The 17,014-nt window shown below is 34.9% G+C and overlaps 1 protein-coding gene across 4 annotated transcripts; it reads right to left on the bottom strand.

Moving 5' to 3' along the window:
• Positions 1-874: 874 nt before the first annotated feature.
• On the bottom strand, positions 875-15,518 carry LOC137955874 (transcription initiation factor IIE subunit alpha). 4 transcript variants are annotated; one of them, XM_068803060.1, is made up of 12 exons: positions 15,324-15,517; positions 13,483-13,590; positions 13,324-13,393; positions 13,056-13,178; positions 9,077-9,197; positions 6,009-6,137; positions 5,702-5,811; positions 5,439-5,622; positions 4,940-5,143; positions 2,596-2,826; positions 2,269-2,473; positions 878-1,513 (listed from the first exon to the last, which is right to left on the bottom strand). In XM_068803060.1, the coding sequence occupies exons 3-12, from the start codon at positions 13,344-13,346 to the stop codon at positions 1,413-1,415; spliced, it is 1,431 nt and encodes a 476-aa protein (XP_068659161.1). In that variant the 5' UTR covers positions 13,347-13,393; positions 13,483-13,590; positions 15,324-15,517; the 3' UTR covers positions 878-1,412. The 4 variants fall into 4 exon arrangements, with proteins under 4 accessions (XP_068659164.1, XP_068659161.1, XP_068659160.1 ...); XM_068803063.1 differs by lacking the exon at positions 13,483-13,590 and having other exon boundaries at positions 875-1,504; positions 13,324-13,429; positions 15,324-15,518; XM_068803059.1 differs by lacking the exon at positions 13,483-13,590 and having other exon boundaries at positions 13,324-13,429.
• Positions 15,519-17,014: the final 1,496 nt, after the last annotated feature.

The raw sequence follows: 17,014 nt of genomic DNA, 5'->3' as shown, positions 1-17,014 counted from the left end.
AAAGCGCCCAACCCAACTCATCAAAGAGAAGAAACATGATGGATAGATGTCAGCTGCATGCAGTGCATTCGCAGCGCATCCATGAGCAAAGATAAGAATGAATGCTCACGATCCATACATATGCTTCTTAGAGTGGGTCCACCAAAGACACTGTCGAAATCATCTTTTATATGGTCCCATATATCTCATATGAGACCTACCTATCTTTCAAAGATCAAACTAGTGACGTACATGATGTAGCTATTAAATTGGACTCTTATACTCTTTAACTCTGATCCTATTTTAACTTAAATGAAATACAATTCAATGGGAAGAGCAATATACCAACTTTCTTTAAAAATTACAACTTGCGTATTTGTAGCCAGAGCAACAATTCATTCAATAAGAATGTAGTTTATTTATGATTATGATTTTTTTTTTATAAAGAATCACTATTCATTCATCTCAATATGGCTATGGATAAGAGACGCAAACACGTGTTTTTCAAGCTTAAAGGTAACTTTACAGTTTACTACGTTCACTTAAAGAGTATAATAAAAAGATAACCGACCTCGGACTATCTAGTTTCTGCTACTAGCGTTGAGGTAGAACTGGAAAGCAATTCACAAGCCAAAAGGATTGCATGTTTATCAATGACATTATAGTCTGAGAAAAATTCGTCTCGAAACTGTAAATAATTGCAGAACAAACAATAGCCACAAACGTTGCATAAATTTTTATCCGTTAATTGTTATTCAGATTCTTAGTGAAAATCGACTGACAACAATTACTATTCTTGCAGTTCTAGCCTACAGCAACTTGGCAGAAGGCAAAAAGACAAATCTGAGGATTCGGAAGCGTACTGAGTCTGCAAATCGTCCCGTCCACGGCTTCGCCGCGTATGAGAGAAGCTTCAGATACAGCTCCGATTTCACCACATAAGAAATGTTTGTACAACAGAAATACGTATAAGAAAACTTCACATTCAAGTAGAACTCAATCATTCTAAATTATTTTTTCATATCTAAACATTACATAATCTAACAAAATCACATGATTAAATACTGGAACAATTCCACTCCAAAGAGTATGCTAGAGCTAATTATATACCAGGGGCTACACTAGACCGTTGGACTTCCCACCAAATAAAACAAAGGAAGCACAAGCTTGTTTTTGTTTTTTTTTTTTTTTCTTTTTCGGATATGACAAAGCAAGCACGAGCTAGTTATCAAATTAGTTCTTGCAAAGTCCAATTCTTCGCAGATTTTGTTTGCATCTGCGGGAGCTCCTTCAAAAGACTGCTTGTAGGGCCCATAAAGATCATTATCCTCCCACAGAACTAAATGAGTGAAATCACAACTTCAACCACGAGGAGGAGAAACTGCAGCTTGAGAAAAGAAACTGAGCGCAAGACTGAAGTTTTGCCATTTGTATCAACCCTCTTCCCAGTCTATTCCATCATCATCGTCATCGTCTCCAGAGGCCTCAGCTTGAATATTCAGATCATGTATTTTGTGAACCTCAGCTGTATTCCCTAATTGAACACAACAAAAATCACAAAGGTACATAGAGAGTTTCAGAGATGAGGATGCACAAGTCATAACCTTGGCTAAAGAGAAAGGAGGCCAAAGAGGCCTACGAACAAGATTGTTGATAAAACAGTAAACAACATAAAGAGGACAACATGTAAGAGATAAGGTACTTCATGAACATAGACAACTAATGTTCTAGTAGTAAGCTGATGTAAGAAATATACTTCTACCCCCAAAGCCTGGTCCTTTTTATCTTGAAAGGGAAAAAACAGACAGGTGCATTAGGGAAACTTCAGAAGTTGAGCAAAAGAAAGAAATAATGAAAAACCCCTCAAATAAGACCAGACAATTATCAGCTCCCCTGGGGTGGGGCAGAGGATTTTGAGAATATTCTTTTCTAAAAAATCTACTTTTAAAAACCTAGCCTAATTCCAAGAAATTAAATTTCACAATTAAAACTGATGTACTAACATATATGATAAACCATAATTCAGAAAATCTATATCGTTCTAATGTTTTAAATGCTTATTTTTATCTTTTCCTTGAGCCTTCCCCTTGGTTTATTGGCTTTTATTATTGGAGGATGTGCTCTTCATATTCTTGTTTATTTGCTTTCAATAAAATCACCCACCCATCAAGAAAAAAAAAAAAAAAAAAAACAAAAGCTACAACCAGTAAACTTAATAATAGCATAGTCAAAGTGAAATATGTGAAAACATTAACAGAAAAAAGAACAAGGGATTCCCCAAATGTGCACCTGCAGTTGGAGTTTCTTCCCACTCAATATCATTATCTCCCTCTTCTTGCCGCTTTGATTTTTCACCTACTCTACGATCAGTAATAGTTTCAGAAACACCACCATATTTTGCTGCCTCTTCCTCCAGTTGCTTCGTTTTTTCCACTTCTTCTCGTTCTTGTTGTCTCTTGAGAATAGCAGCATAATAAGCTTTAAGAAATTCATCCTGGAAGAAGGGAAAGAAATTTAAAAAAAAAAAAAAAAATAGAGGTTTCAGTGAAGACGAGGTGATTGTATTATTGAACAAATTCAGTTTAACAGTTTCCAAAAACAAAAATCAGTTTAAACCTGTATCTTTTTCTGATCATCTTGGTCATCAACTTTTGATTTTTTATCTTCTGTTGCTTCGGAAGCCATGGAGACATCCTTCAATTCTTGCCTGATTTCTCCACGCTGTTCCTTTGTGAGGTTCATCCCTTGCTTGATCATCCAAGGGGGCACAACCTTCATGCTTGTAGTAGAGGCATCAGGTTTGGTATCCTCGTCCTTTACTTCAGTAGAATACATTTCAACTTCAACCTGACAAAATTTTCATAATAACCAATACAGATAATCATGAGTTAACACAATCACAAAAGATTGATGTAACAATGAGAACTAGTAATCGTACTCAATATTACAGAAATTTTAGGCTGCATTAGAAAGGCCTATTGAAACCAAAAAGTAGCTTAAAAAAAAGTATTTCTATAGCTCAAAAGTGTGTCTAGCTCGACAGAGCTCAGCTTCCAAAGAGGAGAGAGAAGACCACGTCTTTAGTGAAACTATAACACAAATAGTCTCTAAAGAGAAGTTTCTTCCCTCTGAAAAGAGAAGATAATAAACATTAAATAAACAAACATGCCCTTATAATGTTTTTTTAATGTTGAATACACATGGACAAACACACTACACCCCAATACCTCTGGTGAGACTTGAACCGAAGTCTGAATTTTGGCCCTTAGTCTCAGTCAATATGTTTTAATCTGGACTTAACATGTGGCTACTTAAAGCCACAAGAGTCCTGTAATTGGCACTTCATGAATAAAATTCCAAAATTATGTTGCTTGAGTGTGAATCTACCTCTCTTGGAAATGAATTCTAAAAATCAGTTGTAACACTTCTTTTTCTCTTTCTTTCTTTGTTTTTCTCTTAATTTTGCTTTCCGAAAAAAAATATCCTTTCACTGTACTTTCATTCCGGTTCTATTTCGGCAAGAACGAAGCCATTTTTTTGGGTTAAACTGTAGCTTGGAACTGTAGCAAATCCTAAGGTGGTTTTTTTCTTTCACTTTGACCATCTTTTCTTCAAATTTTAATACTCTCTTCAATTCAGGACTACTTGCTTCAATTACTGCATTCTATTAGTTTTCACATTCACTTTTAGTTCTTCCAACAAAATTTGTTTTTTCCTTATTTGGGTTGCCTATGTCAAAGTCTAGGCAAGAGTGCTTCCCAGGAGGTGACCCATACTAGAATTACTCTCGACCAGGCTCGCTTAACTAGGATGGGTGACCTCCTGGGAAGTACTCTTGCCTAAGACTTTGACAGCCTAAACCAAAGTAAGACAGACCCAGAAAATTGCATCTTTACCATTTACTAACTTGTTTTAAGCCTTTTTGAGCATTAATTTCCTTCATCCTCCCAGATTTGTTAAGGACTTTCATCCCTAAGGTATTTTCTTCTTTAGTTCGTGTTTGTTATGCATGTTTGTAGTGACTTTAGTATATTTTTATTGCTTAAATTATTTTTCTTATGGCATCAGCATGCAATTAATACATACTCTATTTCCTGATTTGTTTAGTCAGTCCCTTTGTGACCTAATTCAGCACCCATTAGAACCCTAGAATGTGAAGTCCTTGCTGTCCTACACCATAAGGAAAGTAACTTACAACCATGCTATATCTCAGAATGCTTTTATAAATCAAACTACACTTTCGACTGAACCAATTCAATTGATTTAGACCAATTTACCACCTCAATCTTTCTTTCTAATGAGGTCTATGTCATCATCACAACCAACAAGAAAGTCCCAAGATGTCCTGCTGCTCCCCAAAGTAATAAATTGATAAAGAGGAGAATCTCCAGAGGCCAAGTATTGAATATCCATTTACCATTGACACTTCAAGAGATGGGCCATGTCAAATCCCTGATGTATACACGCTCTCCAGCCAATAAAATGGGAAGGCATGAGCAAACTACTGTAAATGCTGACACCGTTAACCAACAAGGCCTCCACCACTGTAAATGACTAGTGACACAGCTCTATCATCTATTTAGTAAAAACATTATGTTTTCTCATCCTTTCATTCATCAAATGCCCACAAAGAACAATATATTACCCATAATATTACGATGCTTGTAGCAGCCAAAACTGGAATGAATACTAGGCTGGACAAAACTAACCTAGCCAATGGAAAATCTAAACACATGTCCTTCAGCCTTTATTTAACTTGACAAGATCAATCCCCCATATTGAACTTGACAAGGTCATACCCCCACAAAAACTATTAAAGAAGAAGAAGAAGAAGAAGGACAAAAAGAAAAAGCAAATAACTTCAGCTCACAGGCTGCCTCTTTTAGACAAGACCAATCAACATTTGAATGCCCAGTAATGATGGAGTTTGCAGCATGAATTGTATTTAGAAAAACATTACCTTTGTGTTGCCAAAAAGCGGCATTGCTGGTCCACCATATCCTTGCCCTTGAGAAGATTTCAATGAATCATTTGCACCAGAATCACCATTCATCGCACGGACAGCCCTACTATTTATAGCCTCCCATGCTTGAAGATTTCCATAATCAGGGGGGGTTAGATCTTTTACTCTTTGCAACTGTTCTACCAATGGCTTCAGCTGAACCTGCAATACATCTACCATTGTTATGTGAATGGTAAGGGAATCAAGCCATCTACAATAAGAGCAATGTTGGCAGAACAATGACACAAGGATTAGGAACAACCACCGGTACAACATCAAACAAGCTCAATTAACCAATTAAGTTGGCCGCAGTAAACAGTTACTTATAACAAAATTTTCCATAATATGCAACTGTGATATGTGTTGGATACTCATCAATTAGAGATAAGTTCTTCAATTTAAAACTTTAATCTCTAAAAGACAGTTAACTTAAAAGAGTAGAAAAACACTACTGAACCTCAATCCTTTGAAGCATATCTTTTAATTTTTCACGTCTCCTCTTCCTCGCATTGTCATCTCCATCTCCCATTTCTTCAGCAGCTAGTTTGTCACTCTCAGCAACCAGTTCACCATTGCAATTTTCACAGTGGAAATATTCATCATCTAGGCTTATAAGTTGAAGAGCATCCAAAGCTGAATACCTGAATTTTTATTGGATAACAAAATTTAATATGAGGTAAAGAAACCCATATCTGGTATCATCAGTGATATGCAACATACCTCCTTGAGCAATTAGGGCATATGTATTCTTGAATTGTGTTTCTGTTGTCCAATTCATCTTTTAGTTTTTTCTTCATGCGATGAATCCGGTATCTAACAACATCATATATCTGCAAAAAATACCTCATTAGAGATATAAAGGCCTAATTAGACAATTAAAGCTGAAAAGAAAAATGATTTTAGAATGGCATAACTTTGGATAGTGCGTGAGCACTCAGAGTATCATGTAAATTTTATGAAAAATATCCAAATAAACACATCAAGGGGCCTTGTATGATATATGAAGAAATTACATAAACAAGACTACCTGTGCATAATCCAAACAACAGTATGAATGGACATGCAACTTTATCTTTTCTTCCCCATCCTTTCCAACTTGTTGACCATCTGCAGTAGCAGCTACAGCTTGATTATAGATCTTAGCACCTTTAGCTGTCTGCAGAAAAGTAAAATCCATCAAGAAAATAGATGATGAAAATGTATCATATTGTAAAACCATGAAGATGCAACTTTCGGTATCAAATTGTTCAAATAGAAGTAAACAAAAAGTTATCGTAAAATAAAAAAGGAAAAGAGATTCAAAATCAAGAAAGACTGTAAAAGCAATTATTGACAGTGCATTAAAGATAAAAACCAGTTGATCTTGCATGAAAAACTCAGTGAAAAAAACATTTTCCAATGTTAAAACATATTTTTTCTAACTACTTTATTTTCCACAGGATCCTGTAAAAGATTCAACAGCAACATAGAAGCTTCGCAGCAATCAGTCATGCATGGAAGATGCCCCTTAAACTATTTAAATACTTGCCAGCTTCAACACAATTACATAATATACACCAGTCATGTGAATAGTTCCAGTGCTAGAATTGCAAGCAAACCAAAAGAAAATATTAGATTTCAACCGTGGAATTCTCAGATTCCTTAATGTGCCTCTTGAAAAAAAATGGTATGGAGAAAATTCATAGACAGAGGAAAAAAGAAGACTTGCTTCCTTGTGGGTTCTCAATTTGTCAGTCTAGTTGATGAGAGTTTTCCAATTTCTCTGGTCAGCTGATCATACTTCTTACTTTCAAAAACCTACTGGTGAGGTGCTTGCACGTGTTGAGAAGACCCCAGACATAAATGGATGAATAATTGTTAATGCATATACATACAGACACTTCCCACATTGGAAGGGTTTGTTAATTTGAAGTCCTGGCTTCGAGTGTAATAGGTAAATACATTGAGGTTAATTGTGTTAACCAATATCAAGAAAAAACCTAAAACCATCCCCAAGTTGGTTCAACCCCCATTGTCATCATTACCAGCCATGAGCTTATTAGTGTCTCAGACTGTGGTAGGATCTGGTCCAGAAACTAAATGAGAGACAGAGGGGAGAGAATAAATTCAAATCATAAAGTTCAGAAACCACAAATGGTGGTTGGAGCCGAAAAAGTTCTAGTCAAACACAACCTCTATCTAGACCCATCTACTATTTCCCCATCTGTGCAATGTGACACTATTTGAGGCCCAGTTGCAATCATTTATTCATCCTCTTTGGATGGTCATGCATATTTTCTTCATAAAACCATCATGGATCATTTAAAACACGCACACACATATGGATGGTCATTCATTATAAATAGAAATATGTAAATGAGTAAATATTCTTTCTATAAAAAAATAAAATAAAAAAAGCAAGCACATCCTCTCTCTTGGTCAACCATTCCCCAAAAAATAAAAATAATTCAAAAGATAAAGCTAAGTACATTTTAGTCTTGAGCACTACTAAATAAGTAAATAACAGCAGCGATTAACTGTAGAAATAATCATTTGAGATGGTTTGGAAACAAAGGGCTAATAGAACCTGAAAGGAGACTTCTACCATCAATGGTTGCAGACCAACAATACATAAAAGAAAACAGGAATCGACATGGATAGATGTGGTGAAGGAACACGAAACAAGGGAACCATAGGACATAGTTAGCCAACAAGGATAATTCATGTAGTTAAAGTAGAAGCAAGAATTAATTCCCTTTAATCAACTTGAGCAATTGTTACTATGCCAGTTGCCATATACTTGAATGGTTGTTACAATGAACCCAATTCTGCTCAAGCAGCCCGACTTTCATTTTAGCGGATCATTCATTCTATCTTAAGCACTGAAGAATCCATCTAAATATTACAAAGTAAGTAACTACTTCTGAAACAAATATGCTACTTTAGAAGAAAACGGGAAATGACATGGATAGATGTGGTGAAGGAAAACAAAACAAGGGAACCATAGGACGTAGTTAGCCAACAAGGATAATTCATGTAATTCAAGTAGAAGAAAGAATTAATTCCCTTTAATTAACTTGAGCAATGGTTACTTTGCCAGTTGCCATATACTTGAATGGTTGTTACAATGAACCCAATTCTGCTCAAGCAGTCTGGCTTTCATTTTAGCAGATCATTCATTCTATCTTAAGCACTGAAGAATCCATCTAAATATTACAGAATAAGTAACTACTTCTGAAACAAATATGCTACTTTATTTTTATTTTTAAAGAATGTATATATTAACAAAAGAATTACAAAGAAATTGGGAGCAAATCCCCAACAACAAGAGATTGAAAGGTTGCTCCTGACTTGGCGAGCACAATGCTACTTTAGCTTTATAATATACGTAAAAACACCAAACTTATGCTAGAAGAACTAGGTAACATGTTTGAAGTTCTAAAACCATAAAAATGCAAATGATATGGGCGAGATGAGTTAGGAAATTTATATACCAGCATTTTGTTGAAATTCCAAATAATGAAGGACTACTGCATTACTTCTGAAAAAAAAGGAAGGACTGGAGCCACATAAGTTATGTGCATCCACTTTTTAATCTATCTATTAGATTTAAAGGTTTAAATTTGATTGCTCATTCCACACTTTTTTCTTGTCCTATTTTCCTCTTATTAATGTTGTTTGAAGGTAAATTTGAGATAATGACATTGTTGTAAATAGGTAAATAGGTTAGACTATGTGGCAATCTTGTAAATAACTTCACTTTCCAAATAGACAGAGTTGGGTGTGGTCTCCCTTGGATGAACTTGAAAGAGCCTCCTTTCCCTCTATCTCTTTACCACCCTATTAAGCTTTACATCTCACAGTCTGGATGATTTCCAATGTGCTACCAGAGTAAAAAGAGGAGAAACTGTCCCCAGGCACACAAAAATAAGACCTCTCTGATTTTAGGTTCTGATTTCATCAATTTAGCATTGAAAATATTTAATTTTTAATTTAGCATTGATTTTAGGATCTAGTTATTTTTACTTTTTTAAAAAATATTAGTTCAATTAGTAAATAAAATAGCAGGAAGTATTGACCAATTTTCACAGTTTAGAAAATAAGTGCAGTACCTACCTCTTTCCGACTATCTCTGGCAATAAGCTTTTCTTCTTCAAAAAATCTTAAGGTACGACGAAGTTGTTTTGAATGAAGCCTTAAATCCTTTGCCAGATCATCTTCTCTAATCCATTGACGCCTGAGATGGTAAAGGATTTAAGGAAAATTATTGTATGTAAATAAACAGTTCTACAAAGCAAATATACTTTATATCAACCAGAAAAGAAAATTCATGTGATGACACCTAATCATGAACTCAAGTATGGTAAAGGAGTTAATGAAAAATTATTGTATGCAAATAAATAGTTCTACAAAGTAAATCTACCTTTGTATCAACCAGATAAGAAAAATCATGTGATGACACCTAATCATGAACTCAAATTATTTAAATGTTGGAAAAAATTGTCCCACATGAAAAAACGAGTGGAAGATCTTGGGTTTATTAGCTAGAAAAGAGGGTTTCTAATTTGGCTAGTTATTTTGGGATGGGCTATGGACCCAACTTCTAATATCATATTAGAGTAGGTACTCATGCATGGGCTTCCACCCAAGATTTTTCCATATGTACTTAGAAAAATGTGATCACGTTGAGTAGTGTTGAAAGAATTGTCCCACATGAAAAAATGAGTAGAAAAATCTTTGGTTTATTAGTTGGGAAGAGGGTTCATAAATTAGCTAGTCATTTTGGAATGGGCCTTGAACCCAACTTCTAACAGTAAGAAACTTGAGAGGATTCTTGTTCTTCAAAATACAAGCAAAAGAAAGGTAACTTTTTTAACATCAAAAAAGGAATTCACTTAACATTCACTCCACCTAGTTATTAAAGAAAAAGGTGTTCCACATTTTAATCACCCTATATGTTACATGCTTTCTCTAAATAGATTCACTGCTCAGATTTTGAAGCCAGGCGAAAGAAAATGTACTATTTTTAACATCAAAACAGGAGTTCACTTAACATTCACTCCACACAGTGATTAAAAAAAAAGTGTTCCACATTAAAACTCACACTATATTGTGACATGATTTATGTTAAGTTGGGTCCAAGGCCCATCCCAAAATGACTAGCCAACTTAGGAAACCTCTTTACCAACTAACAAACTCAAGATCTTTGTACTCACTAATCTATATAGGACTATTCCTTAACACTCCCCCTCACATGTAGACCCTCTTTTGCGGCTCTACAAGTGGATAATTTAGGAGTAGGCAGTTTAAATGTAGGCCCTTTTTGTGGCTCTATAAGTAGATAGTTTAGGTGTAGGCCCTCTTTTTGTGGCTTTACAAGTAAATAGTTTTAAGTGCAGGCCATGTTAAGTTGGGTCTAAGGCCCATCCAAAAATTACTAGCCAACTTAGGAAACCTCTTTATCAACTAATAAACTCAAGATCTTTGTACTCACTAATCTATATGGGACTAACAATTTCTAAATAAATTCACTTGATATGGCCACAAATATCATCATTCAGAAAGAGTAGTTGTGACTAAGCAACTTTGTTTTTAAATGGTGATAATTTCATTAAAAGAAAGGGAGAGAAAGACTCTCAAATCCCAAGGGAAATGGAATCCACAACATTCTATTATCCTTTAATCAATAAACCCATCAATCTCCCCTCTCATTATAAACTATACATGTTAGCCCCTTCATTCATTGTAAGATCGGTCAATGGCATATCAACCACCAGGCTCAAAGCCTGAGCTGGAGACCCTGCTTAGCTTGAGAATCTGCCAAGTGATTGGCAGACCTAGGGATGTGGGTCCAAATACAATTCACATGAGAAGTTATATTACATATTTCAAAATAAATGTCCCAATGCCTCTAAGGAGGATTGTTTGCCTTTGCGCGCCACTCAATGACAATCTTAGAGTCGCCTTCGATAAGGAGGGGGTCCACAAGATGGCCCTGGAAGACCTGAAGCCCGTTGAGTAATCCAAAGAGTTCTACAGTGGTGGAGTCGGAGATTCCCAAAGGGCCGGCGAAGGAGTAAAGGAGACGACTGTTTTCGTCATAGATTACTCCTCCGAAACCAGCAGGACCAAGACAACCAAAGGCTCTACCATCGAAGTTCAACTTATAGTGGACCGCAGGTGGAGGAGCCCAGATCGCCATTGTTGGAGAACGAGTAGGATGAGCCATCTCAGTAACCAATTGCCAGTTCCCTATGAGATTAGAGTCACTGAGGTAACTGAATTCCTTCTAAGTCATGAGCCAGGTTGTTACTTGACCAACAATTTTATCTACCCAGAACTTCAATTGTGGAAGGTTTAAATTTGAATTTCCGGCGATTCCTTTCCTTCCATAAGGCCCAAAGGATATGGCTCACACAACTAGATATGAGCATTTTCCGAGTTTTGGGAGTCTAGCACTTGTGATTGATAGAATAGTGGATGGCAAACTTTGGGAGATACTGTACTAAAGTCCGATTTTATGAGGCTAGCCCAAACCGCATGGGTGAAGTGCAATGGAGAAGGACAAGGGTGGCTGTTTGGGGAGTATTTAGGCAAAAGAGGCAAGAGGGAACCTAGACAAAAGTGTTGTGCCTAATAAGGGAATCATAGGTGAAAATTATATTTCTACAAGCACACCAAATAAAAAAATTCGCACGAGGTGGAGCAAGTAAAGTCCAGGCAATGGCTGCAGGGTGGCGAGGTTGAAAGGAATTGGGACTGCGAAGGAAGTCCCAGGCTGAAGCGGTGGTAAAAGATCCTTTGGAGCAAGGGGTACAGATAAGTGTATCCGGCAAGGATACCCGGATTTTTTCCTTAGAGAGGCTGGTAAGGAGATTTGACGCCAAGATGACCTCAGAGTCCGTAAGATATGCCCCTCTTCTCTTACCTTCTTTGTTGCATAAATTCAAAAAGTGTTGGTGATAAAAGCGTCTTACATAACACATTTTTTTGGAAAAAAATTCATAAATATCAGCCACTATGAACCTGAAAAAATAGTAGGAGAGATTTCCTTGCTATATGGAATCCCCATTCATATAGCTTCTACACATAAAAATTTAGGGATGCATGTTTGATGAGGAACCTGAACCAGTAGTATTTGGGGAGTCATGCACAACCATGAAATTATAATAACCTCTTTTTTTTAACAGATTCTTTTGGACTCTACCTAACAATTGAAGCAGTAATTCAAGATTTCTCTATTGTCTAAGAACGTGTATGCCTTCACTTTAAAAAAAAAAAAATTTGGATAAAACGCTTTAAAAGTTATGATATGAAATTATTTGCTGATTATAAGCCAAGAAGCAAGAGACTTTTTAAGGATGATCAAAATCAACTTCCCCTCTTCCAATCAATTGGAAAAATACTCCTAGATCATGAATTGTATCCCAGATGCATTAGTTACCATACAGCATGGCACAGTGGATAACACTTTCCCTCTTATAATTTAAGGCTTGCGATTCCCTTTTTCTTCCCCCTTCTACCATTACCCCACCCCCCATCTTACTTATTTTTCAATCCTGAGCTTAATCAATTTTTAATAAAATAAAAAATTAAAATAATTAAAATAAAAGAGAACATGAAGTTAGTAATCATTTTCTCAAGGAACTTCTCTTAAAGAAAAAAAAAATTCTCAAGACGCAACATGGCTGGTACCTACCAAACGATAAATGCAGGAGCTGTAGGTAACATAGTAAACTTAAATTTCGAAGATTCTCCTACATTTCTCAAAAAAAAAAAACATTCTTCATCTCTGTCAAACCTTGTTTTAACTATTTTTAGGTACACCACATGAAGTTATTTTCCCCATCCTGATCTACCATATAAGAACTCGATTGTTACATCAGACCTCTTTTGAGTCTTTTCTAGAACCATTTATTCATGTCATTTTGTACAAGTTAGTTGTTAGAGGGTTTTGCTTTAAGGCAGAAACATTTCTAAATGGTTCAGAAAGGTACCATATTCATAAGCCAAGCTTATCGCAGCAGAAGAAAAAGAAGGAAATATATATTAAAATCAAAGAAACAAGACTCAAATAAAGGAAGAGCTTAAACACCTTGTAAGAGCATCAAGGATCACAACAGCCATTCCCCTATTATCACTCCTCCCATTCTTTGGTTGGTTGTCACCCTTTAACGGTATGTCATCATAAAAAGCCCGTGCAGCAAGCTTAACCAGCCTAGGAACATCATTGTCTTTTTCAGCAACGTAAATAAATAAAGATGAGATAAAAATAAAGAAATAACCCAAGTCATAAACACCAGTGTTACAGATATTGGCAAGTAATTCAATTCTGGAGAGCATAATCTTTGAAGATTGAGTACCTGTTGAAAGGTTCTATGCTCATAATCGCTGAACTCAATCAGATGTTTTCACCACCCAGCAACAACAAATCTACACTCTCAAGAAGCTTCAATTTTCAGAAGGGACCTTCACATTGGAAAGCATCATTCTCACAATGAATCATTAACAAATAGAAGCACCTTTCTTATAACCAACTACTGTACAATTCAGAGAGAGAGAAAAAGGAAGAGCATCTTTGGCATTCAGCACCACCACCAACTCTAAACAGTGACTTGCTTTGCTTGCAACTGTAAAAGAGGCAAAAAGCAAGCAAGTGGTAGAATGGATGGTCAGCAGAATAGGTTTGCATTCATTTCCTCAGCCATAGTTATATTCGGATGCAGAGCACTGGCACAATATCATAGATCACAGATTTTAGCAAGCAAGGAAACTGACAGAAGTTGTTCCCTCTTAACACAAAGGCTAGCTCCATTCTCAGAATTCCCCCCACCAGGCAACTTTTTTTTTTTTTTTTTTTTTTTTTTGATAAAGAAAACCCCACAGGCAACATTAAGGTACAACCAGTGTTCTGCCCCAACACAAACATTGAGAAATTAAAACAAATTAGGAACAAGGATGGGAGTGTGTAATTATCAAAAGAAACCTACATTTGCAGAGACCTGCAGAACTAATTGAGCTTCATAGGTTGGAGAAGATGACGAGAGTGATTTTGGCAAGACAAAGGAAGAAGAACACCAAACTTTCCTGAACAAACAATTCAGCCACATCATCTCATGATTATCTCCTTCTCACTCTCTCCCAAGGGATCATCCTCTCTGTTCACTCTTATTAATTATTGAAGTCGTTCTTCTTTTCTTCTATTTATTCAACTATTGAGAGTCGAGAGCAAAGCAAAGCAAATTAGATCAACTGAAGTGACTTAATCATTATATCTATTTTCGCCTGCTTAGAAACTGAGGGAACGATTTGGCACAAAAGAAAAGGTTATTGGTTTGTCCGGTCTTGCTCCTGCTTATACAAAATTGTCAAGACAGAATATGGATCAAAAGGATTAGAGGCCGGAGGTTTAGGGTGAAAGGAAGCAGACATGCAAGAGAAAGACAGGGATGCCGGTCCCTCACAAAAATTCTAATGATCTAAATATCCATTTGATACTAAAGAATGTAATAATAAGATAACAAAGTGGTCAATAAATTTGCTTGATGTACAATTCAAAAAATGGACTGGCATGAGTATAGTTTCTAATATGTTAATTATACCATAGACTGGCATGTCGTACCATGGAATTGAGTACTTAAAAAATTTAAAATAATTGCAGATAAAGACACAAAAGATATTGGGTACAGAGACAGTCAAGACTTCGGATAAGGAATTTTCGTTGGGAGAAGGCTCCAATGAAGAGGATTAGAGAAGATTGAATTTTGTAATCATTTCAATCTCAAGATCTAAAAAAATGAAGATGCTTAACCTTCAGCTGTAGTAAATTCTGCAAGTATTTGCGCATAAAAGGGATAACTTGGATTAGCCTCCAGATAGCTGTAGAAAAACTTCATCCATCGTCGAAAGGATTCAACAGCAGAAGATAGAAAAGATGAAAAACAGATAAAAAAATATCGAATAGCAGGAATTATGTGATCTGTTTGCTGCCATAACGTCCTCTACCAAAATTTACATGACAAAGTACAAATTACCGAAGGACAGAAAAGAGGCCACTCAATGGAAGTCATCCCATCCAATGCAGGCCTAAACATGCAGGTTAACGACAAATAAAAATATAGTAATTCTGACTCTTCCGTCTCTTTGTATAAAATAATTGTCATAAACAAGGAATTCTGAAAGAAAAAAAAAAATCTCAAGAAAACATAAAGAGCAATCTGAATAAAAAAATCTGGAGCCGATAACATTAAAGAGGATAACTGACCAAGGAAACAAGAGAATGCAGAAAGGAATACGGTGAGAAAACAAAATCAGTGGCTGGCAGGGAGAGTAGCTGAAGAATGCGAAGAACGGATATACTCACCGGAAAGAGATGACGACTGCTGGCATGCGGCTGAAGGTGTGATTTCCACGGCAAGGAAATTCCGCGCAAGAAGATATGAAGAGAATTTTCATGTATGAGAAAGTTAGGGTTTGAACTTTGAAGCTTCGAGGAAGAGCAAAGAAAAAATAACTTCGCTTCGGATAGGGAAGCAGAGATTTTCGGAATGAGAAGCATTTAGTGAAGGTAATTAAAAGGGAGATATCACAATGTGACAAGGGCGTGAGATTCTGTCATCGTAGAAACTTAGTTGATCGGCAGCAAAAGATTTTATTACAAAGAGAGGCACGTGAGAGTCCCTGTGTAGTAATCTATCTATATAATAAAGCAATAGGACTTGAGACTTTTGGTTTCTTCTTCAAGTTTTGTTCGCTTCGGATGGCCTTTTTGGTCGCAGTTGTCAACAGGCAGTGAGAAATGGCCACTGAGGCACTCTCCTTTTCTTAGTGAGCCACTTTCAAAGTGGAAGTGAAATTTATTAATAAAAGCTTAATATTCAAATGCTTAATAATTTTTTTACTTTTTAATATCTAAATTCTCACTCTTAAATATTAATTAAATATAATATTAAAAAACATAAATTTTATGTAAATAAAAATAAGGTATTTTATTGTACAAGTTTTTTTTTATAGATTTAAATTTATAAGATATTTTTATTTAACTAAACTAAAATATATTTTAACTTGTTTTAAATTATTAAATAATTAAAATTTACATTTTAAACAAATATTTAATTAAATATGTAAAAAATATTAAAAAATATTACTTTTATGATATCCATATATTAATCAAATTATTAGTTTTATAATATCTATATTCTCACTCTTAAAAATAGTCATTAAATACAATATTAAAAATAAGGAATCTATATAAATAAATAAAAAGGTATTATTATATAATATTATTTTAAATTTATTTAAACTTTATTTTATAGAGTTTTATTTGACTAAACTAAAATAATTTTAACTTGATTTAAATTAATAGATATTTTTAAAAAAATGTTTTTGATTAAATGTATACAAACAAAATGATTAAATAAACTCTTACTTATATAATATCAAAATACTTAATCGAAATTTTACTTTTTTAATATCTAAATTTTCACTCTTAAATTAGAAGTAAGATATATATTAAAATCGTAAATTTATATACAAAACACATTTTATTATGTAAAATTACTTTGATTGATATAATTTTTATAAGATCAAATTATAAATATTATGTTAATAAACTAAGACAGATTTTAACTTTTTAAAATAAATTATAATTACAAACTAAATTCAGATTTTTAAAATAAAATAAATATATAAAATAAAATACCTAAATAGATACTTAATTTTATAATATCAAAATGCAAGAGTGAAAGAGTTGAATGAGCATAACAAGAGTGAAAGAGTAAGTGAGCAAGAGTGAAAGTGAATTACATAGGTAATTAACTTTCACCCACCACTTATGGTGCACAATAAAAGGCTTTGGGTTATTTTCACTTTAAGAGTGCATTAACAAAACTTTAATACGCTTTTGGTTTAATTTTCATCAAAGGTTGGTGTTTGAGAAGATTGAGAGAGAAGAGGAACTCCTCCCTCTTGTTGTGGCTAGGGAACCGACTCTCTTCAGTCCTATCGGTGATTCTAATATCCTTTTATGTTAATCATTACTCGATTTGTTCTTGA

This window comes from Aristolochia californica, unplaced genomic scaffold (assembly GCF_029961685.1).
Source record: "Aristolochia californica isolate CCGP_79_NKW_82.1479 unplaced genomic scaffold, dmAriCali1.0.hap1 SCAF_2, whole genome shotgun sequence".
NCBI classification, from domain to species: Eukaryota; Viridiplantae; Streptophyta; class Magnoliopsida; order Piperales; family Aristolochiaceae; genus Aristolochia; species Aristolochia californica.
This window is presented reverse-complemented; position numbering and strand designations above follow the sequence as displayed.